Source organism: Adiantum capillus-veneris, chromosome 11, assembly GCF_014529385.1.
Source record: "Adiantum capillus-veneris isolate H3 chromosome 11, ASM1452938v2, whole genome shotgun sequence".
Classification (NCBI taxonomy): Eukaryota; Viridiplantae; Streptophyta; class Polypodiopsida; order Polypodiales; family Pteridaceae; genus Adiantum; species Adiantum capillus-veneris.
The window spans coordinates 97,169,302-97,190,733 of record NC_140941.1 but is presented as its reverse complement, the minus strand read 5'-3'; the positions used below and the strand labels follow the sequence as shown (position 1 = coordinate 97,190,733).

At 44.8% G+C, this 21,432-nt stretch overlaps 1 protein-coding gene across 1 annotated transcript; it reads right to left on the bottom strand.

The window, feature by feature from the left end:
- Positions 1–1,491: 1,491 nt before the first annotated feature.
- On the bottom strand, positions 1,492–21,239 carry LOC147447700 (complex 1 protein, LYR family protein). The gene is made up of 3 exons (XM_086524387.1): positions 20,993–21,239; positions 1,914–2,028; positions 1,492–1,839 (listed from the first exon to the last, which is right to left on the bottom strand). Exons 1-2 carry the CDS (start codon positions 21,191–21,193, stop codon positions 1,978–1,980), a joined length of 252 nt encoding a protein of 83 aa, XP_086380513.1. The 5' UTR covers positions 21,194–21,239; the 3' UTR covers positions 1,492–1,839; positions 1,914–1,977.
- Between the last annotated feature and the right edge of the window lie 193 nt (positions 21,240–21,432).

Genomic DNA, 21,432 nt, shown 5'->3' with positions numbered 1-21,432 from the left:
TGAAAGAGGCAAGTTTTGACTTTAGCATTGCTATGGTTACCCTTGAATGTGTCTATCTACAGACACCAAGACTTTTCAAGAATGTTTCAGCCCAACAATCCCCAGTTATTCCCACACAAAGGCCACGATCACTTGTTGCTCATAGATAATGCCAGTGCTAATTCCCTTTAGAGTACAAAACAACTGCTCACAATTTTCATGCTCATGAAGCTTAATCCCACAAATTCATACTGTATCCCTAACATGTAAAATCAACAAGAAAGCTTAAGATTGAGCACAAACAACATAAAAAGTTTTAAAAAAAAAGATCATCACTGCACATCATCTTGAGCATGCATTTAATGGCTACTTAGCATTCCTTACCTGCTGCACTTCGGTATGAAAATAGGTGACTGCAAGGTGTCAGTATTTCACAGGTCGACAAACACTTAAAATAGGACACGTGCTTCAGTCAAAATGTCAAGTAGATGACACCGTTCTTGGAAAAAAAAGTTAAAGAAAAATAAAGAGAGATTCCATTTTAAAGAGTGAAGGTACAAATAAAGGTGGTAGCACCTCGTCACTATCTCACACAGGGTCAACCAGGGGGAATCTAAGGCCCAAATTTGGGGGTGCGGAGCGGCTTTGATCTTAGCCGTCCGACGTGGTGAACTAGGGGGTGAACTCGGGGCAAAAATGGCGCTCCGCGTTCACCCCTAGTTCACCCACCTCGTGGGGTGTGGGTCAAACCCAAGACCTCTCGGTTGCCACACAAATGCCCTACCACCGTGCTAGCGCATGCTGTTGCCCATGTTGGCATGGCACATGATCACACGCTAGTTTACCCGCCCCTAGTTCACCCCTAGTTTACTAGATGATCCGACGGCTGAGATTAAAGCCGCCTTGCTCCCCCAAATTTGGGCCCTAAATCCCCTCTGGACCATATGTCCGTGCCATATAGTGACGGGGGTATAGCAGCCTCTGTGTGTGTGTGTGTGTGTGTGTGTGTGTGTGTGTGTGTGTGTGTGTGTGTGTGTGTGTGTGTGTGTGTGTGTGTGTGTGTGTGTATCCACGTCCGTGGCCTTCGCATGAGGGACACGACCCCTATTCAGAGTCTCTACACTTCATCAGATCATGAGGGACAAGTCGCTGGCTTCAATGTAAATTATCCTCTCAGAAATGCCATCAGCATCTCTCTTAATTGGCTTGTGAGAGGCAGCATTACCGTCTGCCCATGCACATGCAAATGGTCTCGCTCTCAAAAAACACAGGGACATCAGCATCTCTCTTAATTTGCCTGCAAGAGGCAGCATCGCCGTCTGCCCATGCACATGCAAATGGTCTACCCACTTCCATGTCCTGCTTTAAAGGCTGGCGGTTGCATCTGTTTGTGCAAGTAATGAGTAATGAGTAGTTCAACGTGGTATATGAGAATAGGGCACAATTGGCAAAAGAAAAAAAAAAGACTATCCATGCTTAGTAACAATTTTTATGAAAAATTTCAAGGGCACCTGACTTAATGATGCAGAACGATTAGGAAAAATTGCCAACAGTTTACAAAGAGCATCCAAGCTCTTAACATTAACCATCTGCTAAAGTTGCACACACTTATCACTATTGAGCTTGTAAATAATTGAGCTTGGGAGCTCTTACTACTATTGAGACCGATCCTCTGCGAGTGTTGAACACACCATTAGTAATTAAGCTCAATTCCTTCTAGACAGACCCCATCAACAAATTTGAGCACTTCAAAGTACAATCATTTCAACAACTGTTTGCAAACGACACAACACTTCCACCAGCCTGACACTCTAGTTCTTCAAAAAGGTGCCACCTCCTCCCACCAATTTCAAAGCACCCCTGACACAACCACGTGCACGCTCATCACACACGCATGCATATTAGCAAGTATCCTGAACTGCAGGAGAGCTTACCTTTTTATGAGCGATAATGGCACCTTCACAGCCAGCTTCATATCCAGGATTCCAAGATCCAGTTTTACTTGCAGATCTGCTTCAATTTATCTGCTGCAGCTTTGTCAACTCCATACTGCTTAAATAAATTTTGTTTTATTCAGAAAGGAAGTGAGGAAAACCAATGCTTCTCTTTCATTTAATACGAGTTCCTAGCAAACAAAATCTCTTCTATGATCAATCACTTAAACATGCACACATAGGTGGCTTTTTCTCCTCTGAAAAATCTATCCATCACTGCCACAAAGCTTTCAAAATTGCGCTCATACTACTGACAAGACAATCATAGAGGGCAGATGTCCCATGTACACTAGGCCTGCATGTTGCTAAATTGACAATTTTCAGAGTGATTTCAACTTACTGAAATTAAAGTTTGTTTCTTTTTATGCACACATAAAGTAGTAGATCTACTTCTAGATGCATCATCAGAGGGATTGCATAGACCATCGTAGACATAGTCTCCCTTGAGACACCCGAGTACGGAGATTTAAATTTTATAGTGCACCATTCCAAGGGAAAGACTAGAGCACAATGAAAGGGAACATTTAATTGGCCACCAAGAACAGATACTTCTGTTGGATCACATGGAATGGGTGACTAAAGCATTGAGGAGTATTCAACCATCCCGAGCAGACATTTCCAATGTGTCAAAGGATGGATGCCATAGAGCATCGCTAAGGATTCCCACCCTATGACGCATTGGGAATACCCATCAGTTTAAGTCTTTGACTCAATAACCTTATAGAACAAATCCTATGGTCTGGGTCAATTCCGGATTGATTAGTAGTTGCAACTTGCACGCAGCCAAGCACATGGATGAAACTGGGTTCTCAGTAGCTTTGAGGAAATGCAGTTGCTTTCCAAAACAGCAACTTGCTTTTCAGTTGCTTTTCGACAAGCAGGTGCTTTTCAGCAGTTTATGTCAAGATTGCATCTGTCCATGAGACTACATCTCGGGACATCTGGGAAGTGTGTATGCAAGCAGCACTATATCTAACTAAGTTCTAAGTGTGTTCAGCAAGGATTTTATGTTTAAAAATTGACTGGCTGCCCACTGTATAAAGTGGGCAACCATTTATATAAGTTGGCAGGCCTAAAATAGGGCACGCCAGCATAAAAAGCGCCTCATGACCAAAAAGAGACGCCTCTCCCAATAATTTAAGCAGATTTTCAGGCAGTGCTCTCTCTCTCTCTCTCTCTCTCTCTCTCTCTCTCTCTCTCTCAGTTTTTTTTTTTTCTTAGTTTTTTGCTTGGTTCACACTGATCACCGATCAACTTAGGACCCCATAGTATATATCTTTGTTTTGTACTGTTGTTAGTTTATTTTGTTACTCTGACTCTGTATCAGATCCACCACTTTGTAACTTTCGGGTCTCATTGGTCATTATGGCCTTTTGAAGACGTTAATATAACATTTCTATTTCTATTTCTATTTCTTTCTCTCTCTCTCTCTCTCTCTCTCTCTCTCTCTCTCTCTCTCTCTCTCTCTCTCTCTCTCTGTGTGTGTGTGTGTGTGTGTGCAGCGTGAGGTGAGGGCAGCTCTCTACAGTGCGAGGCGATGCCAGCTCTCTGCAGCACGAGGTGAGGGCAACTCTCTGCAGCACGAGCGTGCAGGTGGAGGGTGCAGGCAGCAAACAAGAGGTCGAGAACCTCTGTCGAAAATGGCAAGCTGACAGCAGACGCGCAGGGCTGTGGAGATGCAAGTGGAGCAAGCTACATCACACATCCCCTTTCTCTCACTCTCTCCCGCTCAAGAATCTTCTATTGCAAGCATCTTCTATCGTTTTTGAGTCTTCTATCACTAGAGAGTGTTCTCACGTTGAAAAGTTTTCTATCGTTGAAGAGCCCTCTATCGCGAGCATCCGTGTCTTCTATCGCGAATTTCTATCGTAGTAGCAAGAGTCCTCTCTCTCTCTCTCTCTCTCTCTCTCTCTCTCTCTCTCTCTCTCTCTCTCCCCGAGGCATCTGTAGTACGCGCAGAGAAATTCGATACAATAAGGGTGTTTGCAAATGGACCAACCAATCGATGTCGGGGATGATAGCATTTATAAAACCCCGCCTAAATCAAAAGCCACATTTAGGCGGAGGTTTTGGGAGAGCACACTATCGCCAAGTTCTGTGAGAGCAGAGAAACTTTCTAGAGTCAAAGATGACTTAATGTATGAGAAGGTACATGTGATGATTATGGGGGAGCTGAGCCTCTTGAGGGGTGACATTGAAAAAGAGATGTATGCAAATGCGGAAACTTACAAAAAAGCTATATATGCAGATATGAGAAAGAATTGGACAAAGAGCGGGATGAGATGTACACATTATTGAAGGCCGAAATGTAGACGATTGTGAGGGCACAAGTGAATGTAATGGAATGTATGATGCAAAAAAGATTAGACTTTGCACTCGCTATGTTTGAATGCTGGAAATTAAAAATGGAAGAACGCATGAATGAGAAGGATGCATTGATCGAAGCACTTAAAAGGAGACCTTGCAGCTTGCAAAACTATCCCCACAAATAGGCAAAAAATCAACCCTCAATGATCAAGGAGCTCGAAAGCATTAAGGAGCAGGTGAAAACTCTACATGAAGAGGAAGAGCAAAAGGCACGAACAACTTCTTCATGAGCAGAGCACCTATTCAAAACACACCAGAAGGTCGATAAAGCTGAAAGTGGATCAAGGAAGCAAATAAAGGAAAAGATAAGATGCTTGAAGCCACACCGACATCAGCTATCATCAATATTACAATTTAGAAGAATCAAAAGCGAAAGACTAGAGCCCTTCATGTGCGTGTTACAAGTCTCAAAGACACTGGAAAAGTAGAAGAAGTGCAAGAGCTCTTGAAGCGCATGGGTAGTGCTTGGAGAGCTGGCAAGAAGGGAAGTAATGAGAAAGGAAGGCCCAAGGAAAGAGCACTCATTATACGTTTCCCTACACTGGAAGCTAGGAAGGAATTCCTGAAGAAGAGACCAACACTCAAGCAAACTCGGATAATTTGGGGTGATGACCTCACTCTAACACAGGTAGCACACATGCAAGAGTTGATGCCACTGATCAAGGCGGCGAGGGAGAAAGGGAAAATTGGTTTCTACAGGGGAGGGAGAGTAGTAGTGTTGGAGAAACGCACCACATGACCGTGCAAGATCTATGGGATCAACCTTAAATTGGCAGCGTGGAATAGTAACGGATCAATAAAGCTAGATGTAGGCGCGTTTGAGGACAACTTTAAGGGAAGAGACATTATTTTTTACTCCGGAAACGCATCAGACTCCTAGCGGCACATTACCTAAAGTTCATATTGTTCGGAGGGATGAGCAAGCCAGATATATGTGGGTCAAAGTGAAAGCGGAGACACGGAGGCCACTCTACATTGCAATATGCTATTTTCCCCCAGCACATCTCATTATGCATCACCCAAGGGGGAGTCACCAAGGGGGGGTCACCGTACATGATATTGGATGAGGACATATGGGAGTTTTCTGGGGATAAAGATGTCATTCTTTTGGGAGACTTCAATGTGAGGACGAGCCAGTCTCAGACATCTTTCAATGATACCTCAAAGGAAATGTTGAGAAAATTGGATGTCAGTGATATGGGATTGGGCAGGTGTTCACAGGACGAAGAGCTATGGGGGATATATGACAGATTTGGGGACTGCACATGGACGGCCATCTTGAATGGCCTTGAGAGATTTCAAGCATAGAGTGGGTTCCCTTGTTTCCCTCATAGACATGGGGCCCGCACAGTGGATTATGTTTTGGCTCAGCTATCACAAAGTGATGACGTGTCTGCCCGGGAGCCGAGCTGCTGAAAACCCTAATTCTGCAAACCCTAATCCTAAAATCTGCCAGAAACCCTAACCCTAAAAACTGTCGTAAACCCTAACCCTAACCCTAGGGCAGCACGCTGAACCCCCGGATAAAGCGTTGACCTGATGACGTGGCACCGTCTGGCACTGCCCGCTTTTTGCGGCAGAAATTACGGAAGAGAAGGCCAGCTTTTGGGCGACGCAATTTGTGTGTGTGTGTGAGAGAGAGAGAGAGAGAGAGAGAGAGAGAGAGAGAGAGAGAGAGAGAGAGAGGATTGCTGTTATTATGAAAAGCCCTACAGAGAGGAGCTTATGAGAGAAAAAGAATTTGCTTTATTTTGAAGCTTTTGGGGCTCTGCTTTTGGCAACCCTTGTAAACAATAAATAAGCGGTGAGGGCTCCCACTCTGCAGAGCATCTGGATGCAGAGTCTGACAGTGAAACCCTAACTGCTCTCCTGTACTGTGAACATTGATTAATACATAAAGAAATACCAAAAGGGGCGCCAGTCTTTGGGGCCAATATCTCTAGGCACGGAACTCCGTCGAGCAAGTGCAAATCTATTGTGAACTGTGAATTGTTTTGAAGTGGTTATTTGGTGCTGTCGTGATTGATTCTTGACTTGGAGTGTCCAAGTCTGTTATAGTGGTATCAAAGCACAGCCGATTTCTCTTCTACGGGATATCCGATCCCCAATTTTTTTCCCGCGGCACCTATGGCTTCACGCAAGGATCAATCGACTCCCTCTGCATCCGAAGATGCGGGCAGGGATCACAACGAAGATTCCGGCAGAGTATGGCCCGCCTCGGCCTACTCAGGCGGAGCAACGAGAGATGAAGCGTCGTCAATTGATCGGCGATGCAACAAAGATGATGCTCAATTTTGCGAAGGACCCGAAATTGGCAAAATATATGAGCGAGACTTCTTTTCAGGAAGTGCATGCGCAGTGGCAGAAATCACAACACCACCCTCGAAACCCGCTCCCAAGAAACCTTCTGATCACAAGCAATCTTCAGAGAAGAAATTAGAAGAGGTGGTTGATGCACGGATTGCTCAGCTTTTTGACGCGCAGAAGAAAGCCAAAAAGCACGCCAAAAAGCACAAGAAAGGCACTGACTTCCCGGCTTATTGGGTCGTCAGTCGACATTTGATAAAGCAAAGAAATAGAAGAAGCGTGTTCGATTTGAAGAAGTACCCAGTTCTTCTTCTTCTTCTTCTTCTGATACTTCTTCTAGCTCTTCAGATTCGAGCGAAGAAGACAGAAAAGGTAAAAAGCGAAGCAAGAAACAACGCTTCGGAAAGGGCAAGAAAAAGGCAAAAAAGTATAAATCTCGCCCAGTGAGTGACAGTTCTACAGAGGACTCGTCTACAACCAGTTCAGACTCCGATGACGAAAAATTTTATGCGAACAAGAAGAATTTTTATAAAGCCAACTAGTATGACTTTCTGGAAGATGAAAGCAAGAAAGTTCGAGAGTTTAAGGAAGGTGGATAGTCGATCAAATTTGACACTTTTTTAGGATACAAAGATGCTTCGAAGGCTTTGTCTTTTATACAACAGTTTGACATCGCTTTCGCGGGAGGACGCTACTCATAGCACTCCAAGGTTCGGATAGTTGCCTCTTATTTTAAGGGAATTGCTCAAACTTGGTGGTCTTTTAAACAAGACTGAGCCAATTAAATGGCTGAAATTTAAGAAGCTTTTTATTTCTTCTTGGTTGACGCAAGGGTATGAACGCGATATACGAGCTGCTTGGAACCATCTTCGGATGACCAAGAGAGATACAGTGGCTGCTTACTGTGAGAGATTCTGGAGCTCTTTTCTACCCGTCTCTTCGTTCAAGAAGATCTCGTTCAGAGAACAGATTGAGCGGTTTACCTTGGGTCTACCTACAGAGATCCGAGATCACTTGTCACGTGACACATCCCAACCCTATGTGTCCATGGACAAGCTACAGCATGATCAAGGTTCAGTCAGTCCAGTCAGTCTAGATTATAAGTGATCTGGCACTTTTGTGAGTCTATTCGTAGACTGTGCATGCCCAGTCACTGAGTGTAGATGCATATCCTCCGGTTGCACATAGCATGATCATCAGTATTCCCTTTAGAATCCATCAGATTCAGTTAGGGAAATTTTCCAGTGCATTTAGCCTATTATCCCTATTTTTGGTTATTTTCACTTATTATTTTTAAGTGACTTTCCAACAAAAGTAGGTAGGGCAATTTTGCTAAGTTAATATATAAGCAAACCCAAGTTAGCACTTTCTGGCAGAAGAGGCAGCAGGAGCTCCCCGCTCAACAGGCAACTTCTCAGCAGAACCGCAGAACCCCCCCCAAACCTTGGCGCTACCTTCTCCATTGGCTAGCGTTTTTAGTTCCAGCAGTGACCCTCCAAGATCAAGTGTTTTCAGCATTACCTGGATTGTAATCATCACCAGCAATACCTAGCGACTGCAGATCCCTCTCATCGCCATCAAATCCCAGTTGGCTAACGTTTTCCAATTCAGCCCATCGGCGTTTTTGGACTTCATCAAGCTAGCGTTTTTGCTAAGGATCTCAGACAGCCAGCGTTAGTGGTTTTTCAGCCATTGCGCGTCAGAGAGGCAGCGTTTTTCAGCCTATGGGACAGCAGTAGAATCAGCCCCAATTGGATGCAGAAGTTCCCCCACTTTCAGCCCATGAAAACGCAGCCAAAACAGTCATTTTCAGCCACCGAAACTCCCGAAATTCAGCAGATAGAAGACCACAAATTTCAGCCCTAAAGTTGTCGTCGTCATCACCGTCGTCGTCATCGGCATAGTCCAAGTTGCATCAGTCCATTGCATACGCATTGTACCACTTTGTGCAATCATAAGTAGACCACTCTCGTCGACGAGAGTGGGGCCTTCGGAGGAGGGTTTTATAACGTCTCTGGTGTCGTATCTCTCTTCTCTCTCTATCTCTCAGTCTCATACACTTGCACGCACATTGTCCATTCACTTTGTTCGTGGTCATAGCACTTTCCACTAAGAACGGAAGGCTCTCCCTTCCATAAGAACTAAAAGGAACCTTGAGCACATTTCGGAGCACTCATCTTGAGCAAAGCGCAAACAATCATTCCGCTGTACCTAACATTGGTATCAGAGCTTTGGCAGTGTTCTGTATCACTCAAGGAAAGAACCACAAGAATCACAAGAATTTTTTTTTGCTTGTTGAGGTCGCACGAACCCAAGTTCGCTTGGGCGTGTCGATTCCTAATCGTGTTTTGTTGAAGAGTGACAGGAATCCCAAGAAAGAAGGGCTTGTCCAGCCTCCCCTTGTGTCTCTTCTCACTCATTGAGAGCGGACCGTGCACTTAGCGGCCGGCCAATCGACGTGAGGTGGGAAAAAGCAACCTTGGTGTGAGCACAAGGCCGCCAAGGGGTGTGCCCGCGGAAAGGAGTAGAACTCGGGTGAAGAGAAGATCCTTCTCAAACGCGATTTGCAAGCGAAAGAACACCTCCAGAACCTCAAGATCCTCAAGAACCCAAGAACTCAAGAACCAAAACCCCCAAGAACCCAAGTTCCTCATGAACTTAAGAACCCAAGAACCCACGATTGCAGAATGGTCATCACTCAAAGCGGAATGAATACTTCGCTTGGAGGTGATGGGCATGAGAGAGGCGAAGAAGAATTTTCCCCACCAGGAGGTTTTTCAGACCCTCCCCCTTTTCCATCTACGACAAAGATTGCACTAACTCCTATGGAGGAGTTGGACCAAGAAAGAGAAGCAGAAAGAAAAGCCTACGAAGAAGACATGGCAGCCATAGAGCGCCGGTACCAAGAAAGAATGGCAGCCATAGCGCGTGAGAGCGAGCAAGCACGTTTGGAAGCCAAGTCAAGACAAGCAGAATTTGATCGTGAGAACAAAGCAATACAAGAACAGAGCTACCGACAAAACAAAGAGTTCTGGCAACTCTATTCTCAAGTTCAGGCACAGATGCAAGAGATTTGGGGAAAGGAGACTGTCTCAGTCTCTTCTTCTCTAAAGCATGATACACAGGATTTGCATGATTGTGTGAAGCATGATGATGATTTGATTGACAATGATTTGCATGATGATTTGAATGACAATGATAAGCATGATGATTTGGATGACAATGATTTGCATAATGATTTGGATGCCAATGACAAGCATGATGATTTGCATGATCAAGATGTGATTTCTCACAAGCATGATGAGTTGCATGAAGATGATGTGATTGTTCACAAGGACGAGGTATTAGTGAATGCTTTTTCTAGCGAAGCTAACCTCGTTGTAGATTCGATCAATCACGAAGAATTGATCTTGACTTTCGAGTCGAGGTCCAAAGAACCCCCACAAGACGATTCGATCATTCAAGAAGAAGCGATCTTGACTCTCGAGCCTTGGTCCAAAGAACCATCACACGAAGTATTATGTGTTCGCATGATTGATACATACGCATTGTTCGAGTGTTTCATTCGTGACAGTTTCCTGTATTTTAGTCAACATCGTTATGTGATCCCTTTTCCTAGGTATGACATATTGTATGTTGAGCACGTTTCTCTCATGGGTGAGCACGAATGTATGCGGATTTTTCGTGAAAAGCTGAAAAGTATGTATGTAAGGAAGTCACATTCCATGTCTCTTCCTTGGCATGACACAGTTTCTGAACAAGCACATGATAGTATGAGCACCAAGCATAGGCATTTCCATTGTGATATGCCACAGTTGATTGATTTCGATCAAACAGAAAAGATTCGACCTCATTGTTTGCATGTGTTTGATGAACGGGTTGTCACTCCGTCTCTATGTTCATCTACATTGCATACACAGTCTTTAGCGAAGACAAGACTTTTTCCCTTCACTTTACATGGAATGGGTATGTTCATGTTTTTGTGTTGGAAATGGTTTTAGGAATTTTCAGCCATGGAGATTCTTGAAGAAGAAGGAAGCATGACTCTAGACGAAGTTGAAGCAATGAAGGAGCCACGGAAGACTTTGTGTCGCTTTCGACGCGGCCCATAGAAGCAAGCGTTGCAGACCTTTATGAAGTTCAAGTACCGCACGACCCACACATCAGAGTGGGCCGACGAAGAGTCCCTTCCAAGATTCCGGATGCTATTGGCGATCTCCCTCGACGCCGTACAGTTCAGTACCAGTACCTCACTTTGAAAAGGAGGGGATGTCACGTGACATGGTCGACCAGTATGCCACAGATACAGATTTTGCAAACGTGTTCACACGGATCCGGGATGGGGAGACAATAGCGGGATATTCCATTCGGGATGGCTACTTGATGAGAAAAACCATGTTGTGCGTTACACAACCGTTGAGGGAAAAGGTTATGACTAAATGCTACTGTCCACCTTTTACGGGTCACGGCGGCATTGCTACCACCATGAAAGGGATAGAGAGATACTTCTTTTGGGCGAGACTCAAAAAGAATGTGGAAGAGTTTGTGCGCAGTTGCTTAGTATGCCAGAAGGTCAAGTTTGATAGGCATAAAGCACAGGGATTGTTACAGCCTTTACCCATACCCACCCGCCCCTGGGAAAGTATTGCAATGAATTTCATTTTTGATCTCCCGAGAACACAGAGTGGTCACGATGGTATCTCGACTGTTATTGACAGATTTAGCAAACAGGCTCATTTTATAAGCTGGATCACTTAGCGAGACTGTTTGTGGCCCAGATCTTCAGATTACATGGCATGCCTGAGACGATTGTCTCCGACAGAGACCCCAGATTTACGACTTTGTTTTGGAAGGCAATATGGGAGAACATTGGCACGCGGTTGCAGTTCTCGTCATCGTTCCACCCTCAAACTGACGGGCAATCTGAGATTGCAAATTCAGTGGTTCTAGATTTATTTTAGTCTTATATCTCAAATTAGAAGACTCAATGGGAAAAGTAACTACCTTCGGTGGAATTTGCCTACAATAACACGATACACTCTTCGATGGGGCTCCGACAGAGACCCCAGATTTACGACTTCGTTTTGGAAGGCAATATGGGAGAACATTGGCACGCGGTTGCAGTTCTCGTCATCGTTCCACCCTCAAACTGACGGGCAATCTGAGATTGCAAATTCAGTGGTTCTAGATTTATTTGTCTTATATCTCAGATTAGAAGACTCAATGGGAAAAGTAACTACCTTCGGTGGAATTTGCCTACAATAACACGATACACTCTTCGATGGGAAAGGCGCCATTTGAGATTGTTGAAGGTGCTGCTGTTAGGTGCAGCGGAATGAATGTTTGCGCTTTGCTCAAGATGAGTGCTCCGAACTGTGCTCAAGGTTCCTTTTGTTCTTATGGAAGGTAGAGCCTTCCGTTCTTAATGAGAATGCTATGATCACAAACAAAGTGAATGGACACTGTGCGTGCAAGTGTATGAGACTAAGATAGAGAGAGAAGAGAGATACGACACTAGAGACGTTGTAAAACCCTCCTCCGAAGGCCCCACTCTCGTCCGCAAGAGTGGTCTACTTATGATTGCACAATCTGGTACAAACGGTATGCATGAGACTGATGCAAGTCTAGGCTATGTCGACGATGACGACGGGGATGGCGAAGTCGACCTAAGGGCTGAAATCTGCAATCTTCCTACTGCTGTCCAAAAACGCTATGGGCTGAAATCTGCAAATGTTCTATCTGCTGAATTCTGACTCTATGTCGATGACGACGATGCGACGACGACGAGCTGAAAACGCAGATGCTGATATCTGCGTTTTCCGGGCTGAAACTGTAAACCTTGCGGAAACTGACCGTGCGGCGAGGAACTGTTGCGGGAAGGTGAGATCTGCGAGGTTCGGGACTTGATCTGCGGGTACTAACTGCTGAAAACTGAAAACACTAATGTTCCTTGACTTTCCGTCGCGATGATCTGCAAAAACGTTGAGGTGGTGCTGCAAATCAAAAACACTAGGGGCTGAAATTGGTCTTTCTATCGCCGTGGTTCTGCAAATGCAAAAACGCTAGGCTGATCTACTGTGTAGCGATGGCGCCGGGGCTGATCTGCTGTGCACCAACACGCCAAGGCTGATCTGATCCCAAAACGCTAGCTTTAGGCTTCTGCTCCAAAAACGCTAGGTCTCCTGAGGGGTTCTGCTGAGAAGTTGCCTGTTGAGCGTGGAGCTCCTGCTGCCTCTTTTGCCAAATAGTGCTAGCTCTACTTTGCTTATATACAAACTTAGCAAAATTGCCCTACCTACTTTTGTTGGAAAGTCACTTAAATTAATAAGTGAAAAATGTCAAAAATAGGGAAAATAGGCTAAAATCACTGGAAAAATCCCCTAACTGATTCTAATGGATTCTGATGGGAATATTGATGATCATGCTGTGTGCAACCAGAGGATATGCATCTACACTAAGTGACTGGGCATGCACGGTCTATGAATAGATTCACAAAAGTGCCAGATCACTTCTAATCTAGACTGACTAGACTGATTGAACCCTGATCATGCTGTAGCTTGTCCACCACAGAAACATAGGGCTGAATGTGTCACGGGACACCTGCGAAGGTTCCACCCTTCCTAACCACGAAAGATAAGATCTTTGAAGCGGATGAATATACGCGAGACTTAGATACAGCTTTTGCCAAGGTTCGCGAGACTTTGTAGAAGTCTCAAGAACGATAGAAAAAGGCAACGGATCGCCATCGTCGCGACTTGAAATTGAAGGAGGATGATTGGGTGCTCTTACGTTTTGAGAAGACACGCCTGAGAAAGAAAAAGGGAAAGGAGAGGCTTTTTCCAAAGCTTAGTATGCGATACTACAGACCTTTCCAGATCACTGAAAAGATAACTGATGTCTCCTTCCGACTGAAACTGCTTGAGGATTCACAATGCATTTCATGTAAGTCTCTTGAAACCTTTTAAAGGCGATGTGTCTTGTGATGTCGTGTGATGTGACTGTCGATTGGTACATGTACTAGATGTATGTTTCTAGTACGTAGGTACTAACAGTCAGTGTCTGCTAAGACGGTTTATGGCCTCTATCTGTTTTGTAGGCGTAATCGAGGGCGATTACAATGCTTTCAAGAGGGGGGTATGTCACAGAGCGATGACGTGTCTGTCCGGGAGCCGAGCTGCTGAAAACCCTAATTCTGCAAACCCTAACCCTAAAATCTACCAAAAACCCTAACCCTAACCCTAAAAACTGTCATAAACCCTAACCCTAACCCTAGGGCAGCAGGCTGGACCCCCGGATAAAGCGCTGACCTGATGACGTGGCACCATCCGGCACTGCCCGCTTTTTGCGGCGGAAATTACGAAAGAAAAGACCAGCTTTTGGGCGACGCAATTTGTGTGTGAGAGAGAGAAAAAGGATTGCTTTTATTATTAAAAGCCCTACAGAGAGGAGCTTGTGAGAGAAAAAGAATTTGCTTTATTTTGAAGCTTTTAGATCTCTGCTTTTGGCAACCCTTGTAAACAATAAATAAGCGGTGAGGGCTCCCACTCTGCAAAGCATCTGGACGCAGAGTCTAAGAGTGAAACCCTAACCGCTCTCTTGTACTGTGAACATTGATTAATACATAAAGAAATACCGAAAGGGGCGCCAATCTTTGGGGCCAATATCTCTAGGCACGGAGCTCTAACGGGCCAGTGCAAATCTATTGTGAACTGTGAATTGTTTTGAAGTGGTTATTTGGTGCTATCGTGATTGATTCTTGACTTGGAGTGTCCAAGTCTGTTACATCAGCCCAGTTTCATACCCTCTATACAAGACTTTACAGTCGGGCCCATGCCTATTGGTTTAGTAGTAGATCATGCCCTCCTCCCGTTTACCATCTCATTCCACTTCAGCACAACTCGATTGGCACAGACACCTACGCATACCCGATACACTTTTACTTCAGAGATTGATTTTGTCTACATAGATGGTATTTACAGACGCTTATGCACAGAGGATCCGAAGAGACCTTTAGGGGAGCTCACTTATATATTGACTTTCTTGTTTTTTTGGGTAATTTCTATTTATTGAAATTAGAATATTTAAATGTGTACACTTAAACTGTAAAAATTAGGAATTGTAGATCTACTGGAGCTAATAAAAGCATCACGAACAGACAACTTTGATGTGTCATATGATGGGTCCTCCTCCATCCACTTTGCATGAAGAGCTAGATAATTCATGAGCTTGAACAAATACCTATGGACCAGCTTATCCTTCACTTTCCTTTCCGCAAGTATTTATTCAACCTCACTTTGAAGGACATATCACTGATCTTTTCTGAAACTTGGAAGGGCCCATAGTATCGCATACTTAGCTTTGGGAAAAGCCTCTCCTTATCTTTCCTCTTTCTAAGGCATGCCTTCTCAAAGCAAAGAAGCACCCAATCATTTTCCTTCAACTACAAGTCACATCGATGCTTGTCTGCTGCCTTCTTATGTCGTCCTAAGACTTTTGCAAAGCCTCCTTTACCTTAGCGAAAGCGATCACCAGATCTTGTATAAATTGATTTACCTGAAAATTCTTGTCCTTGGTGCACAAAATAGGCAAACCTTTTGCCACCCTCGACAATCTCAAATGTTGTCTTCCCCATAGAAGTCTCAACAGTTTTGTTGCAAACTCCATCAATGGCAAACACTTCTTTCACTGAGTTTTATTGTCAAAAATATAACATTTCAACAAGTCTAATACCACAGAGTTGGTTATTTCCGATTGCCCATTGTTCTATGGACAAAACGATAAAGAAAATTTGAGCATAGTATAAGATTACATTCCAAACGCGTATTTATCAGTCTTGCCATACTGTACGATCCGGTATTTGATCCTTTGCGTACTAGTTGTTATTTTTACGCCCACACAAATACATATACATACATGTATGCGTACCTGTATATAGGGTGTTGGCATTGTGTACATATGATGTATAAATGTATATACATATGTGTGTATAGCATATGCATGCATGTACGCTTGCATGCATTTACATGTATGCAAGCGTGCATGAGTAGACATGTACGTCTATTTGTATTTAATACCTAACAAATTTTTCCTATTAATAGTGATTTCCCATACTACACAACATTTTTAACACTTTTTTGGTACCATACTTATTGTCACGTGTGCACTTCACTTGCGCCATGTGGACATGCTTCTGCTACAATCTACCATGAGTCATTAGCTTAGGACCCACTGTCACAAGACGGGCACCACGTGCCAATAGAAAAGAACAGATTGTACAGACTTTAAGGAGTTCAATAACAACTGAACTTAGAGAGAGAGAGAGAGAGACGACACGTGACACGGAATGGTGGAATTCCACCCCAGAGAGTATTGGGCCCAAACCTTGGCGCCCCTTTCGGTATTTCTTTATATTGCATCAACACGGTACAAGCCGGTACTCCACGCTCTGCACCTTCTCCCAGAAGTGTGTCAGAGAATGAGCCCTAGCCTCATATTTAAAGGCCCTTGGCTTGAAAAGCCGTTGCAGTGAAAAGCTTCAAGCTCAAAAGCAACTGGCCCAAAGGTGGCGCTGAAAATCAGCCAACGTAAATCACAGAAATCCGCACAATTTTGCCAAGTCAGCATTCAACAAAAAACGCGAAAATCCGTACAGTTTTGCCACATCAACAGTCAGCGGAAAATCCGGAATTCCGTACAGCTACCACGTCAGCATGTCAGCGCGAATTGCGGGCATTTGTACAATCTGCTGCATTTTGCTTCTTCACTTAGGATTTAGGCCCCTCGGCCGGGATCTGCAAGTCTGGCTCCGTTCTTCAGTGGCTTGGCATGTCAGCAATTTGTGACATCCCCCCTTCTTGAAAGAGAGTAATCGTCCGCGATTACAGCCTATCTGCAAAACAACTCAAGTTAGTTCAAAAATTTTCGAGGGTCATTCCGAGGGACGATCAGTTTGCTATTTTCTTTTGTTAAGAAGTTGGCTTCTTCTTTGGGTTTTTGATCAAGGAGTTGGCTGCTCCTTTCGTCCAGATCAGAACTCTTGGTATTTCGACGTAGTAAAATTAGCCATCACACCCAGATCGCACTGATCTTCCACGAGTGTCTTGATGCACTAAAATTACATACCCAGGCAATCTCATCCAATTAAGAATATTCAATGGTTGGCACATCACAATGCAACACAAATGCTCACATGCATATTACAGACACAACAACAAACGCCGCTGAGCACTCCCCCGAGACAAACGGTCTGCGGTATGAAGCTACTCAACGACTACCTCGTCACCCCCCCCGCAAACAACCAAATGCTCCCCAGACATCGGTCTACGTCATCTAGAGGTTTTCTAGCATATAACGGAACGCTCCCCAGACATCGGTCTAAGTCGATCGGAGGTTTTCAAACATACAACGAAACACTCCCCAGACATCGGTCTACGTCGTTTCGAGGTTCAAACAATACCAAAACAGTATTTCTCACTTCTCCAACTGGGAGTAAAATCACCAATCAATGAAACCAGTATTAAAACCAAAGTCAAATAGTTCAAATCGGCACCTAGACAGGTTCAAAACAGATACCATCCAATTCAAACAAATTTCAAAAAGGATCACCAAACAAGTTCAAACAAAACTCAAACTTAAAAAGCAATCTCGACATCAGCCGAGCTTGAAAAGTCGACTGACTTTCCATCCTGAAACCTGCACCAAAAAAATAATAAAGTTAGGTTTCTTCCATAAGGTCGTAGCCGACCACAGTTTGGTCCAACAGCTCTTGGACAGACAGTGTTTCTCTGGCAGCGATGGTAGTCTCAAGACATAGCTATCACACTGGACCTCCAAGGTTGTCATCTTAAGAAGAGACACCTAGTGAGGATGTCCAAAAATTTCAAGTCGTAATCTGCTAGGGTTTCCATGGCAAGCATTTCAAGATACCCCGCCCTCCCAGAAGTTGCACTCCGAAGGAAGATGTCAGAAACCATATAACTTTGGGCAAAGAATTTTCTTGAAAGCTTGCCAAGTCCTTGGAGTGTGAGGCTTGGTAGCTATAGACATCAACATCCACATGACACTGCTTTTGAGAAAAACAGTGACTCGAAACAAATCTTGGATCCTTCTCTTACAAGTGATCTTTTTGGCTTATGCCTTGTAAGACATGAGCGGTGAAGACGGGAGCACGCCTGATGCGCGATGAAGTAAGGGTGGGAGTGGCTGGTAAGTCCGGGGTCCAAGCACAGGAGCTAAAATTTCCAATGAACTTTGGAAGTGCGATCTTGTTCTGCCTGCTCTTTGGTCGGACCGGTATGCTTTCAGAAAAGCACAAGTCTGATGCTCTGATACCACCGTCACAAGACGGGCACCACGTGCCAATAGAAAAGAGCAGACTGAACAGACTTTTAGCACTTCAATAACACTTGAACTGAGAGAGAGAGAGAGAGAGAGAGAGGACACGCGACACGGAGTGGCAGAATTCCACCCCAAAGAGTATTGGCCCCAAACCTTAGCGCCCCTTTTGGTATTTCTTTATATTGCATCAACACAGTACAAGCCGGTACTCCACGCTCTGCACCTTCTCCCAAAAGTGTGTCAGAGAATGAGCCCTAGCCTCATATTTAAAGGCCCTTGGCTTGAAAAAGCAGTTACAGTGAAAAGCTTCAAACTCAAAAGCAACTGGTCCAAAAGCTGGTGCTAAAAATCAACCAACGTAAATCACAAAAATCCGTACATTTCTGCCACGTCAGTAGTCAACACTCAACGGAAAACGTGGAAATTCATACAGTTTTGCCACGTCAACAGTCAACGGAAAATCTGGAATTCCGTACAGCTACCACGTCAACAAGTCAACACGAATTACGGGCGTCCGTACAATCTGCTGCTTTTTGCTTCTTCACTTAAGGTTTAGGCCGCTCAGTCAAGATCTGCAAGTCGGCTCCGTTCTTCAATGGCTTGACATGTCAGCAACTTGTGACAACCTAGCTTGGTACTTTGTGAGCCTCTAGGAAGACGTGCATGATCAAGCAGGTCATAGTTGCATACACTCTCTTGCACAATATAGCATTTACGCATTTACTGCGCGTCAACCACCTCTTGAAGTGCTCTTATAAGTGACTTTTCATTTACCCCTGTTGCGATGGTTGCCCGACCCAAGCATTTGTACCTATTTAACCAGCCCTTGGTGCACCAATAGAAGACAGGGGAGCAATGAAGGTGCCTCTCAAGAACCAAGCAGTACCAAGCACCTAGGATGTCATCATCTCCTACGTTTTCCAAGATCAACCATCAACGTTTTCAGCCAACATTAGCGTTTTGCTTTGCCCTCGGCACCCCGCAGCAGATCCACCGCGGGCAGCCATAGCCTCACAGTGTTCGCAGTCCTCACAGTGTCTACACCAGCATTTTTAGTTTTCAGCCCTCTGAACAGCCAATGTTTTTCAGTTTTCAACCAACATCATCCACGATGACGGCCGATCAGCCCGTAGCCTCGCCGCCTTAGCAGATTCCCATCAGCATTCCCAGCGATTTCAGGTTTCAGCCATGAGCATCAAGAGCATATTTAAATTTCAGCCCATTACCTTCGACATCGTCGTCGTTGTCATCATCATCGACATAAAACCCCTCGATACCTCGTCATCGACATAGAACCCAGCAATACCTCATCGTCGTCGTCGGCATAGAATCCCTCAGTACCTCGTTGTCCTTGTCGTCGTCATCGACATGGAACCCATCAGTACCTCGTCGTCGTCGTCGTCGTCGTCGACACAGAATCCATCAATACCTTAGCACCCCTCGGTACCTGTAGTACCTCAGTACCCCGCAATACCCCTCAGTCCCCATCGGTACCCAGTAATACCCAGCATCAATAGCATCAGTACCATTAGCATTTCAACATCCCAGCATTTAGTCATTGTATCAGCATTGTGCAAGAATAAAGAAAGTACTTGCTCAGGCAACAGAGCAAGGGGACCCTTGAGGGTTTGGGACCCAATATTCAAGGTCGTCTCTCTCTCTCTCTCTCTCTCTCTCTCTCTCTCTCTCTCTCTCTCTCTCATTCGGTTCACTTTAGTTCTTTCAAGTGAAGTGAAGTAACCTTGTGTTTGTGTGGAGTATTAGATCCGAGCTAAATCCTTAAAACACTTCCGCTGCACTTGACATTGGTATTAGAGCTCTGTGTGCTGCACCTAACATTGCGAGGGTTGCGACAAAGGAGGCTACGGCTATCCGCAGTGGATCTGTTGAAGGGTGCCGAGGACAAAGAAACAAGTTGCTGCTGGCTGAAAACGTTGATGGCTGATCTTGGAAAACGCTAGAGATGATGACATCCTAGGTGCTTGGTACTACTTGGTTCTTGAGAGGCACCTTCACTGCTCCTCTGGCTTCTACTAGTGCACCAAGGGCTATTTAAATAGGTACAAATGCCGGGGTTGAGCAGCCATCCCAACAAGGGTAAATGAAAAGTCACTTATTAATAATATGCACTTTAAGAGGTGGTTCACGCGCAATACATGCCTAAGTGCTGAAATGCTATAGTTGCAAGAGAGGGTATGCAACTACGACCTGCCTGATCATGCACGTCCTTCTAGAGGCTCAAAAAGTGTCACGCTAGGTCCTAAGCTAATGACTCATGCTAGACTGTAGCAGAAGCATGTCCGCATAGTGCAAGTGAAGTGCACACATGACATCCCCCTGTTAAAGGTGAGGCACGATTGCCAAACTTCTCTCTATACTTCTGATGCTTGTGGATGCATGAACCAATGAGAACTCCAAACTTGTGGATACTGCGAATGTAGGTATTGTTGCGATGTAAACACCGACCAACCGAGTTGCTAGGCAGCCTTACTACCGTTGCATAATACCTGCCTTGATGCGACTCACTACCACTCAAATAGTCTTGTCGTGAAAATACATCTCGGTGAAGATGAAAGGTAGGGTGCTCGGAGGTATTTCCAAGGGTTCCATATCGATAAGAGTGGATGCACGCTACATGCAAATGCGAATGCGAATGCAAAAGAGGGTCAAGGATCAAATTAAATGCGGAAGAGCTCTCTTCAACATGGGAGACAATACGTAAAAATCGTCATTTGGAAGTGTGGAGCCATCGATAGTGTAATCAAGTGAAGTCCAAGATAAAAGAGAGCATATGCTTGTGCAACTAATCCATAGAGCGACTATATGCCTTTGATCTCCAGGAATTGTCTTCATGAAAACCATGAAAAGTTGGGGCAATTACAGCTCAATATTGTAATGGATCTCATTGGCTGAAAGCATTCTTTTGATGTAAGTGATGGCCATGCTACCGTATCTCCCATAAAGATTCTCTCTCTCTCTCTCTCTCTCTCTCTCTCTCTCTCTCCTACCTTGGAAAGGACCCAGCAAGAGTGTTTGTAAGCTCGAGCAAGCAGAGTAGAGATGGTGGACTGATCGACCTCGTCGTTGTAAGTGGCGAAGTTCTCTCGCGCGAAGCGGGAGTAGTAAGAGCGCGCCTCCGGAGGTAGGCGACGCACAAGTCTCAGCACCTCCGCGTACGCCCTCACTGACGCCGGCCTCGTCATGTGCATGGTTCGAGGTACTGCGCTGGAACAATGTGACCACCCTCAGGACTATATAACACATAGCATTTAAAGAGGGGGTAAGGGCATCAATGGCACGGAACTATGGCAGGGAATTGGAATGGGGCTTATCGAGGGGATCTGGACCGTGCATACCTGTAAAAATTAAACTTGGACAGCGTGGGGGGGGGGGCTGGGCAGGCTGGCCAAATTCAAAACATGGGCCATGGGACGCGTGGCGACTGCTG